We start from the raw sequence: 20,033 nt of genomic DNA on the forward strand, positions 1-20,033 counted from the left end.
GCTCTCTGTTACATTTCTTTGTTTCTTAAACCATGGTGGTTATATCTCTGCCCTTACCTCAACTGTCTGCTTGCACAATAATCGTAGTTTTTGCTGACTTAGGCCGAATGTGTTAGAAAAAAACATCCTCTTTGCTGACTTAGGCCGAATGTGTTAGAAAAGACATCCTCTTTGCTGACTTTTATGGTCCAACATTAAGTTAGACCACTGAGCAGTATTCATTGTTTTCTTAAGTGACTATTGTCTGCTTTTGCTAATCAGTGACTGCCATTTACTTCCCTGTTTCCTCTGCCTTGAGCATGTCATCTATACTTGATCACATTAGGTCACACGAAGTTACTTTAGGTTACATTGGTTACATACCCATCTCACTACTCACCGAAATCTGCTTTATCACTTCACTAAGACCTAAATCTACTTTATCATTTCACTAAGACCTATGAATCTGGATTCCATACTAAACTCATACAATATCCAGTACAATTTCCCTTACACTCGCTCGGCCATTTCAGAAGCTGTTTGAGAGTCAACCACATTGCTGTGGCTCTGGAGTCACATGTAGGCCAGACTGGGTAAGGATGGCAGATTTCCTTCCCTAAAGCACATTAATGAACCAGATGGGTTTTTTGGTCAATCGACAATGGTTTCATGGTCATCAGTAGATTCTTAATTCTAGATTTTGTATTTAAATTCAAATTCCACCATCTGCTGTGGCAGGGTTCAAACCTGGGTCCCCAGAACATCAGCTGAGTTTCTGGATTAATAGTCTAGCGATAATACCACGAGGCTATCCGCTCCCCTGTTGTTATATGGTACAGATTCGATATATTATTTATAGCTCTGTAATAAAATACACTTATTATATCTGGCTGTGTAATTTTGGACTGCAGCTATATTATATATTTCCAACAATCTCTTCCCTCAGAGAATTGTTAGTATCTAGATTTCTCTTCCATAGGGGCCAGTGGAGGGATTGAATATATTCAAGGATGAGTTAGACAGTTTTTGAATGACAAGGGAGTCAATAATTATTGGGAACAGGCTGGAAAATGGAGAGAAAGCTCAGATGAGGAAGGATTTCTTCACTCAAGGACGTGGTGATGTTTTGGATTCTCTACCCCAGAGGACTATAGAGCCTCAGTCATCAAGAATTTTCAAGAGAGGGATTGATAGGTTTCTGGATATTGAAGATATCGATGGATATGGGGGACAGTGTGGGGAAAATAATGCAGAGGTTGATCAACCAATAATCTGAATGAATGGTTGAGCAGACTCGATGGGCCGAATGCTGACTGCAGCTCCTATTTGTTCTGATTTCTGTGCTGGACAGGAAGCAGTGAGCATGGATCTGTCAATCAGCCTCAATCAGCACCTTCAGGAGAATTGGGAGGGTGAATATTAGATACAGCAGAGTGAGAATGGAGGGAGAGTGTGTGGGATGGAGATTCACAGCTTTTGGGGAATGAGAGAGGAAAGAATGTTCATTAGAATCACAGAATTGCTGCATCTTATCAACCGTCCCTGAGCTTTCACAATGAATCCCACTTCTGAGGACACCCTTATCTCTGACTTGTCTGTACTGCTGGCAGTCTCACAAAGCAGCTGCCTGTGTGCTGATACGGGAGGCCCTGCTCGGCAAGTTTAATGCTCCATGACTGTGTCTTTAATGAATGCTCCATAGAAACTAGAAATGTCGATTTGAATTTCGATCGTATTCTGAATTACGATGTTTTTTCTAAATTGACTTACAGGATATTAGACAAGGAGAAATCAGACAGAAATCTCCAACATCACATCGAGATCTGACAGAGTGACTCGACTTCTTGGGAACTGAATATCATTGGCCTTTGAATCTAGCAGGAGAAATGTTTGTTTGGCCTCTTGGCTTCAAAAGATTGTAAACATCACTGTGACTAGGAATGCACTGAGATACACACACCCGAGTGAGTGTGTTCCAGTGCACTGAGTGTGGAAAGAGCTTTAACCAGTTACACTGCCTGAAAATACATCGCAGCATTCACAGCGGGAGAGACTGTACCCGTGTTCTGTGTGAGATTTAACTGATTGTTTAACCTGGAGAGTCACAAGGACACCCGCACCATGGAGAAACCGTGGAAATGTGGGGACTGTGGAAAGGGATTCAGATACCCATCTGTACTGGAAATTCATAAACGCAGTCACACTGGGGAGAGGCCGTTCACCTGCTCTGTGTGTGGGAAGGGATTCACTCATTCATCCCACCTGCGCAGACACAATCTCACTCACACCAATGAGAGACCGTTTAAATGCACTGACTGTGGGAGCGGATTCAGAAGCGCTCAGGATCTGGTGTCCCACCAGCGCACTCACACTGAGGAGAGACCGTTCAGCTGCTCTCACTGCTCAAAGAGGTTTAAATGGTCATCCACCCTGCGGGTACACCAGCGAGTTCACACTGGGGAGAATCCATTCACCTGCTCGGTGTGTGGGAAGGGATTCACTCAGTCATTCCACCTGTGCAGACACAATCTCACTCACAGCAATGAGAGACCGTTTAAATGCTCTGACTGTGGGAGCGGATTCAGAAGCTCTCAGGATCTGGTGTCCCACCAGCGCATTCACACTGAGGAGAGACCATTCAGCTGCTCTCACTGCACAAAGAGGTTTAAATGGTCATCCAGCCTGCGGGTACACCAGCGAGTTCACACTGGGGAGAGACCATTCCCCTGCTGTGTGTGTGGGAAGGGATTCACTGCTTCATCCAGCCTGCTGAAACACAAAGACACTCACTCCAAGGAGAGCCCCTTTAATGCTCTGCCCGAGAGGCCGGCTTCAGAAGCTCTCAGGAACTGATGATCCCCGAGCACATTCACACCGGGGAGAGGCCGTTCAGCTGCTCTCACTGTTCAAGGAGGTTTAGAATATCACCAACACTGCTGAAACACCAGTGAGTTCACACCGGGGAGAAACCATTCACCTGCTCGGTGTGTGCGAAAGGATTTACTCAGTTATCCAGCCTGCCCAGACACAACATCATCACACCCAGGAGAGACCCTTTAAATGTGGGCGCGGCTTCAAAAGCTCTCGGGAACTAATGTCCCACCAGTGAGTTCACACCAGGCAGAGGCTGGTCACCTGCTCTGACTGGGAAGGGATTCACTCAGTCAGCAAACTTGGTGAAACACCAGTGAGTTCAGAAGTGATGACAGTTCTGGGATTATTCTTGTGAATCTTTCTTGCCCCTTCTCCAGTGCCTCTATTTCCTTTTTCTAAATGGAGATCACAAATAGAACATAGAACAGTACAGCACAGGAACAGACCCTTCAGCCCACCATTTGTGTCGAACATGATGTCAAATTAAACTATTCCTTTCTGCCTGCCCTTGGTCCATATTCCTCTATTCCTCACATATTCATGTGCTTATTTAAAACCCCCTTAAACACCCCTATCGTATCTGCCTCCACCACCACTCCTAGCAGCGCATTCCAGACACCTACCACTCTCTGTGTAAAAAACCTTACCTCTCACATCTCCTTTGAACTTTCCCCGTCTCACCTTCAGTGCATGCTCCCTGGTATTAGACATATCAACTCTGGGGGAAAAGATTCTATGTCTCTCATTTTATAGACTGCTATCAGGTCTCCCCTCACCCTCCACCGCTATCGAGAAAACAACCCTCGTTTGTCAGTCGCTCACACCCTCCAATCCAGGCAGCATCCTGGGAAACCTCTTCTGCATCTTCATCAAAACCTCTGCATCCTTTCTGTAATGTGGTGACCAGAATTGAACACAATATTCTAAGTGCGGCCCAAACAAAGTTTTATAAAGCTGCAACATGACACGCTGACTCTTGTACTCAATAAAGGCCAGCATGCCATATGCCTTCTTTACCGATAAATATTTGTGTGGCTAATTTCAGGGAGCTCTGGACTTGAACCCCAAGACCTCTGTACATGAACTGTATACTTATCCTTAATATTTGATCTCCCAAAGTGCAGTACCTCACACTTGCCCGGATTAAAATCCATCTGCCATTTCTCCGCTCATATCTACAGCTGATCTACATCCCACTGTATCCTTTGACAACCTTTGACATTATCTACAACTCCATCTAGTTTTGTGTCATCTGCAAGCTTACTAACCCACCCATCCACGTTTTCATCCAAGTTATTTATATATATCACAAATAGCGCAGGTCCCAGTACGGATCCCTGCAGAACACCACTAGTCATGGACCTCCAGTCAGAAAAACACCCTCCACCACTACTCCCTGACTTCTATGGGCAAGTCAATTCTGAATCCAAGTGGCCAAGTGACCGTGAATCCCATGCATCTTAATCTTCTGGATGAGCCGACCATGAGGGACCTTGTCGAAAGCCTTACTAAAATCCATGTACACAACATCCACTGCTCTACCCTCATCGATCACCTTCGTCACCCCCTCGATAAAATCGATCCAGTCAGTAAGATGTTGACGGTGCTCCCACTGCAGTCCTGTGATGAAAATATAGACTGGTTGGTGAAATGTAGATAACAGGTAGAATTGATATCTAATGAGGACTTTATACTTTAGAATTGAATACAGGGCTCATTGTTACTAACGGGGAAAGAAGGGTTAAAACCCTTACCCAGAACCCTTTTCACACACACGTGGACATCTCTGAATCTGACACACACCAAATGGAACGTTACACAAGGGGCTGGAATTCACTGGAATTTCTTAACAACCTTTCAATAGAAATGTCCTGGTACCGACTGTGACAAAGGACACACCAGACAGCAAGAACCAGGAGGAACCTTTAACCCAGAGAATGTTAATAACCTTGTTCAGGACACCGGTGCCAGGCACAGGAGGATCCCAGGAAAAACGGAACATTTAATTTCTGTCTGTTTCACAATTCTAAATGACTGATTCTTTAACAAAGGAATGTTTAAAAACAGCATTGTGATATTCCAAGGTCAGTGTGTCTGGGAAAGGGGCACACTGATGTGTTTTTATTTTAAACAGGAGGATCCACTGAAAAGCAGCTCTGGATGATACGAGCACCTCCTGACCTACTTTCAATTCATTTCAAATCACCCATCACTTTCCCTGGAATATTCTTTATTCTTTCCTGGGATGTGGACACTGCTGGCAAAGCCCCAGCACACGTTGCTCATCTCCTAATTGCCCCTGAACGGAGTGACTTGCTCGGCCATTTCAGAGGGGAAGTTAAGATTCACCCACATCGCTGTGTGGGTCTGGATTCACTTGTAGGCCAGACCGGGTAAGAATGGCAGATTTCCCTCCCTAATAGGGAGCATGAAGAGGGTGAACTGGACGGGTTTTTACAACAGTCGATAGTTTCATGGTCACCGTTTCTGACACTAACTTTATATAATTCCAGATTGATTCACTGAATTCAAATCCCACCAGCTGCCTGTCCCCAGATCCTTTGCTGGGTCTCTGCATTACTCGGCCAGCGACATTCCCACCACCTCCCCCTGAGTGGAATATTCCACACAACCCTTAGTTAAACGGGAAGGAGAAAAGAGAAAGGCTTTGACCTTTGGATGACGTCGCCACAGACTCAAGAAACCTTAAAGCTGACCATTCTGTTAAAAATTAAAAAACTTTATTTTTTTATAACACAGAGTAAGAAACAGGTGAAAAGTAACGATGGACGTTCCGACTGACATCAGAAACATTGATTGACCGGATAAACACTCACTACATCACAGAGCGATCCTCAACCATTAAAGAATTGACCCACAATAAGGAATGAGAGAGCCTTATAAAAAGGGGCAGGAGTTTACACAGAGAGGTGACACCCACAGCTGCTCAGGATGATGGAATTCAGTTCAGGAAGGGGATAAAGTGAGAAGCTTTTGTGATTCAAGACAGAAGTATTGAACAATCTGCAATCAGTGCTTCTCGAGCTTGCTGACTCGCCGAACAATTCAATTAATCTCATCATAAAAACCCCCAGTGTAAATAACATGGATTTGACTGGCAAATGGTGAAGTGTTGCTTTCGACCCACAAGTTTCAACTTCCCATTTGAGCCTGGGACACCTTTCTGTCTCTGTTGCTCGTGTCAATGACAGCCAGGCGACGGAGCTGAAGGCTAAATTTAGCTGAGAATAATGGTGCCTGCGCCCCAGTTGGAAAACTGCCCTGGGCGTCGCAATAATACAGAGACAGGAAGGTACTGGAGTGGGAAATGGGCCTCCAACCAATCAGGACACGGGAGAGGGTGACTGGGGCTGATGGTGACGTGACCCCCGGGGTTCAGTGTCCCTGTGTCCAAAGCGGGGAGTCACAGGAACAGGGGACAGAGCAGCTGAAGAGAAACCATTTGTGTCCAGAACATTGTGAACATCCTTTTACTCTGGTTGTCTTTGATCCTCAAGTCATTTTCTGTTTGTTTTAACCATGTTCTGTTTCATTAATAAACTTTTATCAGTAAAAATATTTGATTTTTCTGGACATTTCCTGCTGAGATTGATGCACTTTCGGGAAAGTGGGTGAGAGGGGTTGGCAGGCTCTTTAACATGCTGGGCTTTCAAGAGAGCTGTTAAAGATGCTCTCTCTCTGATCCCTCACTCAACTTCACTCCGTTATTTTCCAGTTCTGTTCTGGTCCCGCCTGGGGTAACATCTACTCAATCTTTTTTTCTTCTGAAGGAGCGCTGTGAGTTCTAGGTTACTCGTACATAAGGACAGATGCTTCAAGCAACAGGTCAAGCATGGATGTAAAAGATTCTCCAGCTCTCTCTTTACCCCTATCCAAGTTGTGGACAGTTCTTACTCAGTATTATTTCCCCCAAGCCCTTAATTGTCCCAATCTATAATATTATTCATTTTACTGTAATTTTCCTCACTTTGTGAGGATGTGCAGTGTGTTTAATTGGATCCTGATTGTTTTAGAAATCATAGAAACCCTACAGTACAGAAAGAGGCCATTCGGCCCATCGAGTCCGCACCGACCACAATCCCACCCAGGCCCTACCCCCATATCCCTACATATTTTACCCACTAATCCCTCTAATCTACGCATCCCAGGACACTAAGGGGCAATTTTATCATGGCCAATCAACCTAACCCGCACATCTTTGGACTGTGGGAGGAAACCGGAGCACCCGGAGGAAACCCACGCAGACACGAGGAGAATGTGCAAACTCCACACAGACAGTGACCCGAGCCGGGAATCGACCCAGGTCCCTGGAGCTGTGAAGCAGCAGTGCTAACCACTGTGCTACCGTGCCGCCAGTGAACTCAGTTTCTCTCTGGAGTGTGTGTCAGTGCCTTGATGATGTCACAATGTTGTCTCAATCCCCTGGCCACATGAACCATTTCATCTCCTGCTGTGTCTCAAGTAGCTGTGTGTGTTTGGGACCCGCTCTTCACTCCATCTCACCATGAATTTAGGCTTGTTATTTTTCACATGTAACAAATCACATCTGTACACTCACTCCGGTATCCCAAAATCATGTCACACATTCTTAACTCTCAGATGTGCTGATGAAAAGATCAAAGTCAGTGTCTGTCTTTCTTATCTCCCCCTGTTATGGTCTGATATTTCATGCAGTGACCGGGCTTTCAAATGTGGATTTCTTTAAAACAAAGTTCATGGATGTCGGAGTGTTTCACAGACCAAGTATTATGCTGGCCTTCACTGATTTACAACTCCGCTAATACATAGAACAATATGGTGGCACGGTAGCACAGTGGTTAGCACTGCTGCCTCACAGCACCAGGGATCCAGGTTTGATTCCTGGCTTGGGTCACTGTCTGTGTGGAGTTTGCACATTCTCCCCGTGTCTGCGTTGGTTTCCTCCGGGTGCTCCGGTTTCCTCCCGCAATCCAAAGATGTGTGGGTTGGGTTGATTGGCCATGCGAAATTGACCCTAGTTTCTGGGGGATTAGCAGGATGAACAGGTGGGGTTACGGAGAAAGGCTGGGATTATTGTCAGTGCAGGCTCGATAGGCTGAATGGCCTCTTTCTGTACTGTTGGGATTCTATTCTATGAATATAATAAAGCAATATAATGGGCATCTTGTTTATTTTGAGCCTGGGCTAATACAGTGACCTGGGGTTTTATGATCCTTTTGGAATTGTTGGGTGGAGCCTGATTGAAAGGTCAGTGCTGTCTTTGGACAGTTTTTTTTAACAGGAGAAAGTTTTAGTTTCATTTTGTCACAAGCTGTCTGGACTGCAGACTGAAAGCAGTGTTTGTCGTCTCTCTCTCTTGAGTGAAGATTCCGCTGCCTGAGAGTTGCCAGCTGGAAGATAGAAGCAAGCAGTCTCTCTCTCTCTCGATGCTGGAAGTTCCAGGACAGGGAAGGCATAGTTTGAATTCAACATTTTAAGCGCTAATTCACAGCAGGTGTTAAAAAGCTGCCAAATCCAGCATCACGTGAGCATACCTGCTTTCTGTGCAAAGCCTGGAATATATTTGTAGGGATTATTTGATTTGGAACACCAAGCTGTACTGATTGATATAAGAAAGATCATGGTTGTTTTTTATTGCAATTGGTAAAAGTTATGCTATTTTTTCTAATTATATTTTAACTGTGTTCTTAAATTAGCTTTGTTTGATAAAAGCTTCCTAGTGGGTCACTTGAATCGTACCTGGAGTGAAACATCTTACACTCACTCAAGTGCAAATCTTATGGCTAGGCTGACTTTGTAAAACACCTTGGATTTCTGACCTGGATCATAACACATTTCACCCACACCCAAGGTGAGTTATTCAAATTCCTTTATTGTCCAGGACAATATGTTCACAATATCTTTAAAACAGAAATTCGACCTGCACATTTGATTTCAGGCAGTAACATATTCTGTTAGTTTGTTTTTTATTGTTGATGTCAGGCTGGGGTTGTTCCCCTTGGAGCAAAGGAGGTTGAGGGGAGATTTGATAGAGGTGGACAAGATTCTGACAGGTTTAGATAAGGTGGACAAAGAAAAGCTGTTCCCATTAGCTGATGGGATAAGGACGAGGGGGACATAGATTTAAGGTTTTGGGTCAGAGATGCAGTGGAGGGGATGTGATAAAGAATATTTTGATGCAGTGAATGGTAATGACCTGGAACTCACTCCCTACGAGGGTGGAGGAAGTGGAGACAATAAACAATTACAAAGGAAATTGGATGGACATTTGGGAGGGTTTCAAACAGAAATGCTGACTAAATATCTCTGAACTTCCTCACACCCTGTCACTCTGTGATCCTTGTGAAATTTAAAATCAGGTATTCGCAACAAGACTCAAAGAGCATCAGCCCACTGGAGGCAAAGTCATGAGACCGGCCAGTCCAGCAGAAAGAAACCCTCTGACTCTCCCCATTGGCCAAGAATGAACAAAATGCAGTCCCGGATGTAATTGAGAGCAGAAACAATAACAGCAGAATCTAATCCCCATATTCACTTGTGAACTTGTTGGTGCGTCCGCAGGGTGGATGAATCACAGAATCCCTTCCCACACTGAGAGCAGGTGAACGGTCTCTCCCCGGTGTGAACTCGCTGGTGTGATTGCAGGGTGGATAACCGAGTGAATCCCTTCCCACACACGGGGCAGTTGAATGGCCTCTCTCCAGAGTGTACTCGCTGGTGTCTCCGCAGATTAGTTAACTGAGTGAATCCCTTTCCACACTGAGAGCAGGTGAATGGCCTCTCCCCAGTGTGAACTCGCTGGTGTGCCCGTAGATGAGATAACTGAGTGAATCTTTTGCCACATGCAGAGCAGCTGAATGGCCTCTCTCCTGTGTGAACACGCTGGTGTTTCTGTAGGTTGGATGACTTATTGAATCCCTTCCCACACTGACAGCAAGTGAATGGCCTCTCCCCAGTGTGAACTCGCTGGTGTGTCTGCAGGCTTGATATCTGAGTAAATCCCTTCCCACACTGACAGCAGGTGAATGCACTCTCACCAGTGTGAACTTGCTTGTGTCTCTGCAGAGTGGATGAATCAGTGAATCCCTTCCCACACACCCAGCAGGTGAACGGCCTCTCCCCAGTGTGGCTGCGCCGATGAGCTTCCAGTAGAGAGGGCGCTTTGTATCTCTTCCCACAGTCCTCACATTTCCATGGTTTTTCCATATTGTCGGTCTCCTCGTATCATTGCAGGTCAATCAGGGCGGCACGGTAGCACAGTGGTTAGCACTGCTGCTTCACAGCTCCAGGGTCCCAGGTTCGATTCCCGGCTCGGGTCACTGTCTGTGTGGAGTTTGCACATTCTCCTCGTGTCTGCGTGGGTTTCCTCCAGGTGCTCCGGTTTCCTCCCACAGTCCAAAGATGTGCGGGTTAGGTTGATTGGCCAGGTTAAAAAATTGCCCCTTAGAGTCCTGGGATGTGTAGGTTAGAGGGATTAGCGGGTAAAATATGTGGGGGTAGGGCCTGGGTGGGATTGTGGTCGGTGCAGACTCGATGGGCCGAATGGCCTCCTTCTGCACTGTAGGGTTTCTATGATTTCTATGATTTGAAGCCTTGTCCACACAGAGAACACGGGTACAGTCTCTCCCCACTGTGAATGCTGCAATGTTTTTTTCAGGCTATGTAACTGGTTAAAGCTCTTTCCACTGTTAGTGCACTGGAACACTCTCAGTCGGGTGTGTGTTTGTGTCCTGGTGTTTTTCCAGTCACACTGCTGCTTAAAATCTTGCAGTGGACAGACCGGTCAAACATTTCTCCTTCCCATTCAGAGGCTGAGGATATTTAGTATCCAAGGAATCGAGTGACTCTGTCAGATCGAGATGTGATAGTTAAGATTTATCAGTGTGATTCCTCTTCTAATATCCTGTAAAAACAATTTACAAAATTCATCAGTGTCAGTACAGGATAGAAATTCAGAACAGAGAATTCTAGTTTCTATGGAACATTCTTTCCTCTCTAATTCCCCAAAAGCTGTGAATCTCCATCCCACACACTCTCCCTCCATTCTCACTCTGCTGTATCTAATATTCACCCTCCCAATTCTCCTGAAGGTGCTGATTGAGGCTGATTGACAGATCCATGCTCACTGCTTCCTGTCCTGGACACAGAGAGCTGAAAATCTCCATGCAGACTGCCAGTCTAACAGAAATATGGCTACATTCTCAACTAAGAATGTTTTAAATGGATTGTATCAGTTAGTGAAGATACAGGGGGGTTGTGACTGATGATGATATTGAACTTGCTGCCAACGTGGGTGATCATAGAGTTTTACAGCATGGAAAGAGGCCCTTCGGCCCATCGTGTTTGTGCTGGCCATCAAGGACCGTTCTATTCTAATCCCATTTTCCACACTTGGTGCGTAATCTTGTATGCTATGGCATTGCAAGAGCTTATCTAAATTCTTCTTAAATGTTATGATGATTCCCACCTCTACCACCCTTTCAGGCACTGAGTTCCAGATTCCCACCACCGTCTGAGTGAAAAAGCTTTCCCTCCCATCTTCTATAAACCTCCTGCCCCTCAACTTAAATCCAGGCCCCTGGTTATTGACCCCTCTACTAAAGAGAAAAGTTCCTTCCTGTCCCCCCTATCTGTGCCCCTCAGAATTTTATACACCTCAATGTTAGGCTGGATAACTTGGGGTTGTTCTCCTTGGAGCGAAGTAGATTGATAGCGGTGTACAAGGGTACATGGAGGTGTCAAAGTTTTCATGCTCTGTTTACACGTGTACAAGCTCTGACTATGGGTTATCCAGTCTCGAAACGTTGGTTCTATTCTCTCTCCACAGATGATGTCAGATCTGCTGAGATTTTCCAGCATTTTCTGTTTTTATTTCCCTTTCTTTTTCCTTCTCTGTCACCGCTCTGCCTCATCAATAAGACATTGGGACTCAGAGGGTTGATGCAGTTTGATGGACAAGTTGTCTCCATTCTGAACACTGGGGAACAAGCTCCTCCCACTGATTGACAACATTGCCCTCTACAAACATGGCAGCCGCACATGCGCACTGCTGCATATTGCCCCCATTAAAGATGGCGAAGTTAACCCGGGACGAACATGAGGAACTGCAGCCCTGCTCGGTACAAACTGGGTCCGGGAAGCTCTCTTCCGCGGTTTGCGACTCTCACAACATGCTTACACAGCGTTTCCACCAACCTGGACGATCCATTGCTCTCTCCGTACCGCCAATCACCTCGAACAGATTTCCGAGCCCAAAATAAACGTTTTCCATCGCCATTACTCACACTGCGCATGCTCGAGTCAAAGTCGGCCCCGCCCCTCGTTCGCTCCTATTGGTTGGAGGACCGACCGCTCCAGAACGTTCCTCCAGCACTGCCCCCTCCTCCCATTGGCCCGCGCTGCCGTCAATCAGCTGGTCATTGTGACGGTGACTTGCTGTTTGTCCAATAATCACAGTCATGATGTGGAGATGCCGGCGTTGGACTGGGGTAAACACAGTAAGAAGTTTAACAACACCAGGTTAAAGTCCAACAGGTTTATTTGGTAGCAAAAGTCACACAAGCTTTCGAGGCTCTAAGCCCCTTCTTCAGGTGAGTGGGAATTCAACTAATCCAGTCTTTAAGAAACAAAACAAAATATTCGGGTAAGCGTTCTCCAAGGCGGCCTTCGCGACACACGACAGCGTAGAGTCGCTGAGCAGAAACTGATAGCCAAGTTCCGCACACACAAGGACGGCCTCAACCGGGATATTGGGTTTATGTCACACTATCTGTAACCCCCACAGTTGCGTGGACCTGCAGAGTTTCACTGGCTGTCTTGTCTGGAGACAATACACATCTTTTTAGCCTGTCTTGATGCTCTCTCCACTCCCATTGTTTTGTTTCTTAAAGACTGGATTAGTTGTAAGTATTCGCATTCCAACCATTATTCATGTAAATTGAGTCTGTGTCTTTATAAGTTCTGTTTGTGAACAGAATTCCCACTCACCTGAAGAAGGGGCTTAGAGCCTCGAAAGCTTGTGTGGCTTTTGCTACCAAATAAACCTGTTGGACTTTAACCTGGTGTTGTTAAACTTTTTACAATAATCACAGTGACAGAGTCTCAGTGTAACAGTGACACACACAGGCTCCAATACAATCAGAGTGGGGATGGAGCACAGAGACAACACAGCAAAGCACTGACTTACTCTGAGTGTAACAATGACACACACAGGCTCCAATACAATCAGAGTGGGGATGGAGCACAGAGACAACACAGCAAAGCACTGACTTACTCTGAGTGTAACAATGACACACACAGGCTCCAATACAATCAGAGTGGGGATGGAGCACAGAGACAACACAGCAAAGCACTGACTTACTCTGACACACACAGGCTCCAGTACAATCAGAATGGGGATGGAGCACAGAGACAACACAGCAAAGCACTGACTTACTCTGAGTGTAACAATGACACACACAGGCTCCAATACAATCAGAGTGGGGATGGAGCACAGAGACAACACAGCAAAGCACTGACTTACTCTGAGTGTAACAATGACACACACAGACTCCAATACAATCAGAGTGGGGATGGAGCACAGAGACAACACAGCAAAGCACTGACTTACTCTGAGTGTAACAGTGACACACACAGGCTCCAATACAATCAGAGTGGGGATGGAGCACAGAGACAACACAGCAAAGCACTGACTTACTCTGACACACACAGGCTCCAGTACAATCAGAGTGGGGATGGAGCACAGAGACAACACAGCAAAGCACTGACTTACTCTGAGTGTAACAATGACACACACACAGGCTCCAATACAATCAGAGTGGGGATGGAGCACAGAGACAACACAGCAAAGCACTGACTTACTCTGAGTGTAACAATGACACACACAGGCTCCAATACAATCAGAGTGGGGATGGAGCACAGAGACAACACAGCAAAGCACTGACTTACTCTGAGTGCAACAAATACAATGTTTGTTCAAATAATAAGTCACGTTGCAGTATGCTAGCAAACACAGCATTAGATCCAATGTAATGATAATACAGTCAGTATCTAGTGCACCATAACCAAAGTTTAGGTTTCATTTGATAGTGTGAGTGAGTCATGGCCCATTGATATAATGTGTTTAGATTCCGGTGTGTGTTACTCTGCCACTGTCAGTATCAGACAATAACCTGTCTGTTATTCCAATTCTGCTGTATTTTACAACGTCGATGGTTGTCATGATGTGGAGATGCCAGCGTTGGACTGGGGTGAACACAATAAGAGTTTTAACAACACCAGGTTAAAGTCCAACAGGTTTATTTGGTAGCAAATACCATTAGCTTTCGGAGCGCTGACGAAGGAGCAGCACTCCGAAAGATAATGGTATTTGCTACCAAATAAACCTGTTGGACTTTAACCTGGTGTTGTGAAAACTCTTACTGTATTTTACAACTGCAGCCCCTGGGGCTGATTGGAGTCTGGTATAACAATCACAAAGGTCGGTTTCAGTGTCTCTGAGGTCATTTTAACTGCAGGTAATCTGACATTAAGGGAGACAAGAGGCCCAACAAACATTTGATTATAATAGGAGGACAAAGTGTAAGGGAACAATGATATTTTAAGGTGTCTGTGTTATGGTGAGTGTCACTGGGAGGTGAGTGATAAAATACAAGTGGAAACATCATGACAGAGACACATGTGACTGACTCGGCCTGACTGAGAGCTGTTATACTCAAGGGGAGAATAATGAGGACATGGGAAACTCCAGGGATTTCTGATATCTGAGGTGTATCTGTTCGAGGAACTGAAAATAATCAGTTCCTTCTCATGGTTATCTCCAGTTCTCAAGTTACACAGACACACAGGAAAGAGATCTGACAGCTCATCAAACCCAATATTTTAATCTTCTGTTTGAGACACATTATAATCGAAAAGATCAAATATTAAAACCTGAGGAGAGAAACATTCAGAATGTCACAAAGATGAGTGAACTGTCCAATTAATCCCATTGACCATAACTCTGCCAATTTACCTTCTGCAAGTATTTATCCAATTCCCTTTGAAAGTTACTAGTAAACCTGTTTCTAGCACCTGTCAGTTTGTGCATTCCAGATCATATGAAGTTATTGTGTAAAACATTCTCCTTATCACCCCCTCCAATTCTGTTGTCAATTATATTAAATCTCTGTGTCCTCTGCTTACAGACCCTCCTGCACCAAGGAAATCGATTCTCTCCATCGACAGACCCTCCTGCTCCTGGGAGATAATTTCTCTCCATTGATACTATCATTAATCATTTGTCATTTTAAACACCTCTATTAAATCTCCCCATCACATTCCCTGATCTAAGATGGATAACGCATGTTTTTCCTGCCCTGAAGAATTATATGGACTCAAAATGTTAACTCTCTGAACAGATGCCGCCGGACCTGCCGGGTTTTTCTGCTTTTCTCCCTGTTTTTCCCTCTATAATCAATCAGAAACTCTTCATGATTTTGAACATCTTGATCAAATAGGAACACACAGAGCCTGAGAGAGGTACAGAGGGAGAGACAGAAAGACTGAGAGAAAAATTGAGAAAGATTTTAAAAAGCAGGAAGATGAGGCGGTCAAAGATAAAAGCTGAGAAACAGAGGAAACAAGCAATAGAGAGAGAATGATATAGAATATAAGGGAGCAGGCTATCAGTTCCCAGCTATGGGGAGCAGAGTCGGCATCTCCACGTCAGAGCAGAGGGAACTCAGTGGGCGGCACAGTAGCACAGTGGTTAGCACTGCTGCTTCACAGCTCCAGGGACCTGGGTTCGATTCCGGCTCGGGTCACTGTCTGTGTGGAGTTTGCACATTCTCCTCGTGTCTGCGTGGGTTTCCTCCGGGTGCTCCAGTTTCCTCCCACAGTCCAAAGATGTGTGGGTTAGGCTGATTGGCCATGCTAAATTTGCCCCTTAGTTTTCTGAGATGTGTAGGTTAGAGGGATTAGCGGGTAGGGATATGGGGGTAGGGCCTGGGTGGGATTGTGGTCGGTACAGACTCGATGGGCCAAATGGCCTCTTTCTGCACTGTAGGGTTTCTATGATTCAGTAACTGATCCACAGACACAGCTGGCTATATCTGCAAATGGAAACTCTGAACAGAAATAACAGGCTCATTTGTAAATGTCACCACAATGTGATCTGTGTGACTCTGCCCTGACTCTGTGGACAGATATAGGCCGCACTGACAGATGTTCTCACCAGATTGTTGTCCCTGGATTTATTTTCTGCTCAGAAGTGAGATGTGAGGTTTGGAACCGGCAGCAGAGAAACAGGAAGTTGTGTTACCTGAGAATGAAACAGCCGGCGTCAGTTTGATGTTATCACCGTGAACAGTCTTCCTGTCTGTGAGGGTGAACTCACTCTGACAGCATCAAGAACAACCACACAGATTGCTGCCGCTCTCAGCATTACATTCACCTCCATTCCCATTTTAAACAATAAAGAAAGGAGATTATTATGGATTTTTAACACATTCACTGAATTGGGAGATGGACTGAGGGTCATCACTGGGAGAAGTGAGGAGGAATTAGAGAACAAATGAGTTTTCCCAAAGAGGGTTATTAGAAAAGAGGAGATTTAAAGTGAGTCAGGGCCTGTCAGAGGAAGTGGGAGAGAGAAACAGAGAGGATTGAATCTCCATCAATTAGATGTTTTCTCAGACAGCGAAGAGAGATGAAGTGTGTTTGTGCTTTTTCAGAGAGAGGTAATGAGAGAGAGAAAACAATGAATAAGTTTAAGCATTATCTGAAATAGGAAGGTTAAATGAGTGAGTGTTTGAAAGAAAGATAGAGAGACATTAAGTGACGAACACGGTATCCGAGAGGAGAGAGGTTAAGTGAATGTGAGACAGGAGCGAGGTTAGAGTGTAAGGGAGGTGGAAGGTAAGTGTGAGTGAATGCCTGGAGAGAGAGAGAAACGTTCAGTGAGTGTTAAGAGAGATGAGAGATGTTGAATGATTGAGTTTCTGAGAGAGAGGAGATGTTAAGTGAGTGAATGTCTGAAAGAGAGGAGAGGAGGTTCACACACCCAGGGATCACTGAGAATGATCAAAATAAGGAGATCACCCAGAAAACTACCAACAGGAAACTTCAGCTAAACACATCACTCATTCTTAAATGGTCAGTCAGGGCTCTGTTGCTGCTCAGCTTCTCTCTGTTCTGTTTATAATGGTTAAAGGCTGATAGGAGTGAGGTTTATTTAGAAGGATAGTGGATGGGAAGCACACAACAAAACTGAGAATTCTTGGACACACACTGCAGCTCCTTCTCTATCTGGGAATCAAATTGTTGTCTCATTGACCCAGCAGTTAACAGGCTCCTTTGAACGTCTCCAGCTGCTACTTTGATGCAGACTTCAACCAATTTATTTGAAGCCAGTTTCTGTTCAATAAACCAGGACTGACACACACACATTAAAATGTTTTAGACTTTTTTGCATTTTTAGTCTGGAAACCTAATCCTGCCGTTTCACTCTCAGTCAGGAATAGATCCCAGTTTTACACCAATCTTTGACAGCACGTTTCCAGCATTCACCATTGTTCTTCCTGACTCTAAACACAGTTGTAAAGGAGCTTCTGTTCCGTGTCTAGGAGCTCTGAACCATGGAAAAGAACGACTGGGACACATTTCTTACACACCTCAGGATTCACCCACACGGGGACTTTGCTGTCAGTGAAAAGTGATGAAAAAGACCAAAGTGCTGCTTGTCCCTCTCAGCGAGACCCTGAAGGACTGTGTCAAGAATGAAGTTCTGTTCTTACTGTGTGACCCTCCCTCAGATTGCCCTTTCTGAGCTCCAGCCTGGTGATGTTAAACACTCAAATGGAAAAGACAAAAATCTACAACAATGATTCAATCAAATGTCTATTTCACATTTATTCAGAATATCAAACCTCAACAGAAGAAAAAAGTCAGAGTGAACATGATTCAGACCTGGATATGATTAACAGCATCAATAAGTGTAGAATCCAAACCTTGCAGTCGTTTGTGAACTCGCCTGTGTGTTAGCAGGTGGGATGACTGAATAAATCCCTTTCCACAGACATTACAGGTGAACGGCCTCTCCCCAGTGTGAACTCGCTGGTGTTTCAGAAGATAAATGAGAAAATCCCTTCCCACAGACAGAGCAGGTAAATGGCCTCTCCCCACTGTGAATTCTCTGATGTGTCAGCAGGTTGGATGGCTGACTGAATCCCTTCCCACACGTGGAGCAGGTGAACGGCCTCTCCCCAGTGTGAACTCGCTGGTGATTCAATAGGTTGGATGAACGAGTGAATCGCTTCCCACACACGGAGCAAGTGAATGGCCTCTCCTCACTGTGAACCTGCTGGTGTGTCAGAAGGTTGTATGAACGGGTGAATCCCTTCCCACATTCAGAGCAGGTGAACGGTCGATCCCCTGTGTGGAGTTGCTGGTGTATCAGAAGGTTGGATGAATTAATGAATCCCTTCCCACAGTCTGAGCAGGTGAAGGGCCTCTCCCCAGTGTGAATTCTCTGGTGGTTCAATAGGGCAGATGGACGGCTGAATCCCTTCCCACACACACAGCAGGTGAATGGCCTCTCCCCAGTGTGAGCATATTGGTGCGTCAGCAGATCTTTTTTATTTTTAAAGCTCTTCTCACAGTGGGGACAATTAAAAAGTTTGTTATCAGAGTGAACAAGTTGATGTGTCTGCAAGTGGGATGACTGAATGAATCCTTTCCCACACGCAGAGCAGGTGAATGGTCTCTCCCCAGTGTGAATACGTTGGTGCGTCAGCAGATCTTTTTTGCATTTAAAACTCTTCTCACAGTCAGAACATGTAAACATTCTCTCATCTGTGTGAACAAGTTGGTGTGTCACAATGTGGGATGAGCGAGTGAATCCCTTCCCACACACAGGGCAGGTGAACGGCCTCTCCCCAGTGTGAACCCGTCGGTGAGTCAGAAGGTTGTATGAATGGGTGAATCCCTTCCCACAAACAGAGCAGGTGAACGGTCTCTCCCCAGTGTGACTGCGCCGATGAACTTCCAGTTGTGATGGGAAACCGAATCCCTTCCCGCACTCCACACATTTACACGGTTTCTCCATGGTGCTGGTGCCCTTGTGTTTCTCCAGGTTGGATGATCAGTTCAAGCCTCATCCACACACACAACATACACGTAGTTTCACCCTGCTGTGAACTGTGATGTTTTTTCAGGCTGTGTAACTGGTTAAAGCTCTTTCCACATTCAGTTCACTGGAACACTCTCACTCGGGTGTGTGTTTGTCTCGATGCTTTTCCGGTCACACTGATGTTTAATTTCTTTGCCCACAGGCAGAACAGACAAATATTTCTCTTTCTATATTCAAAGACCAATGATATTCAGCTCCGAAGGAACTGAATGACTTTGTCAGATGTGATGTCCGGTTTGAGTTTTCTGTCTGCCAATCTTTCACTTCCAATATCCTGTAAAAACAGTTTAGAAAAGTCATCACTGTCAGAACACGATACAAACTCTGAACAGACAATTCTAGTTTCTCTGGAACATTTTTTCCTTTCTTGTTCCCCCAAATCAGTAAATCCCCGTCCCACACACTCTCCCTCCTCCCTGGGCTGAAATCCAAACCCATCTCACCATTTCTTTCCTCCACTCCCAGTTTTCTCCCTCCCTCTCCTCTGTCTGGGTTCAGTTCTCCAGCTCCTGTCTGCAGACTGACAATAAAACCAATGGGTCTTATTGGGTGTGTTGGGGCCTCCAGCGGGTGTTTGTGAATCCTCCCCGCCCACCTCCCAGGGTTTCCTTCCTTCCCAGAGATCAGAGTCCTCATTGATTTGAGGCCAAAGTGTAACCTCTTATTTATTGTCCCCCTCCCCCATCCTCTGATGTGAACCATCCTCCAGTGGCTGAGCCAGGATGGGGCCGTTAACCTGGGCCTGTTCCCGGGAGGGAGGGAGGGAGAAGCCCCGCAGCTGCAAACCAGGGAGCTGACAATGATTCTGAAGGGTTTGCGGATCCACAAAGTGTTTCCAAATCCTCCCAGCCACCGCCTAACGCTGACTCCGCTTCTCCGGGACAAACAAGCGCCAAGGACAGCAATGACACTGCGCATGCTTCACATCACAATACCCGGGGGCTGATTGACGGCAGCTCCGGACCAATAGGAAGAGGGGGCGGGACTGGAGGACCGAGCGGGAGCGGCTGGT

General features: G+C 45.6%; 3 protein-coding genes across 4 annotated transcripts in view; 1 reads left to right on the top strand and 2 right to left on the bottom strand.

The window, feature by feature from the left end:
* LOC144483240 (uncharacterized) overlaps positions 1 to 12,146 on the bottom strand; it is a 118,761-nt gene extending 106,615 nt beyond the window's left edge. The window contains exons 1-3 of one of the 2 annotated variants that reach the window (XM_078202020.1): positions 12,049 to 12,146; positions 9,389 to 10,756; positions 3,673 to 4,473 (exon numbers count right to left, since the gene is read on the bottom strand). In XM_078202020.1, the coding sequence (XP_078058146.1) occupies positions 4,440 to 4,473; positions 9,389 to 10,059 (705 nt within the window). In that variant the 5' untranslated portion in view covers positions 10,060 to 10,756; positions 12,049 to 12,146 and the 3' untranslated portion in view covers positions 3,673 to 4,439. Of the gene's footprint in view, positions 1 to 3,672; positions 4,474 to 9,119; positions 10,757 to 12,048 lie in introns of those variants that run through there. The other variant, XR_013495980.1, reaches the window with a different exon arrangement.
* LOC144483231 (uncharacterized) overlaps positions 1 to 20,033 on the top strand; it is a 192,866-nt gene that overhangs the window by 143,052 nt on the left and 29,781 nt on the right. The gene's annotated exons all lie outside the window — the stretch shown is intronic.
* Positions 17,727 to 19,924, bottom strand: LOC144483234 (uncharacterized). Its single transcript, XM_078202010.1, has 2 exons — positions 19,465 to 19,924; positions 17,727 to 19,295 (listed from the first exon to the last, which is right to left on the bottom strand). The coding sequence occupies exon 2, from the start codon at positions 18,935 to 18,937 to the stop codon at positions 17,912 to 17,914; it is 1,026 nt and encodes a 341-aa protein (XP_078058136.1). The 5' UTR covers positions 18,938 to 19,295; positions 19,465 to 19,924; the 3' UTR covers positions 17,727 to 17,911.

This window comes from Mustelus asterias, unplaced genomic scaffold (genome assembly GCF_964213995.1).
Source record: "Mustelus asterias unplaced genomic scaffold, sMusAst1.hap1.1 HAP1_SCAFFOLD_50, whole genome shotgun sequence".
Classification (NCBI taxonomy): Eukaryota; Metazoa; Chordata; class Chondrichthyes; order Carcharhiniformes; family Triakidae; genus Mustelus; species Mustelus asterias.

What these genes read in the sequence shown, in the direction of transcription:
- LOC144483234 (XM_078202010.1), bottom strand. Translation starts at nt 18,937, where the DNA reads ATGGAGAAACCGTGTAAATGTGTGGAGTGCGGGAAGGGATTCGGTTTC.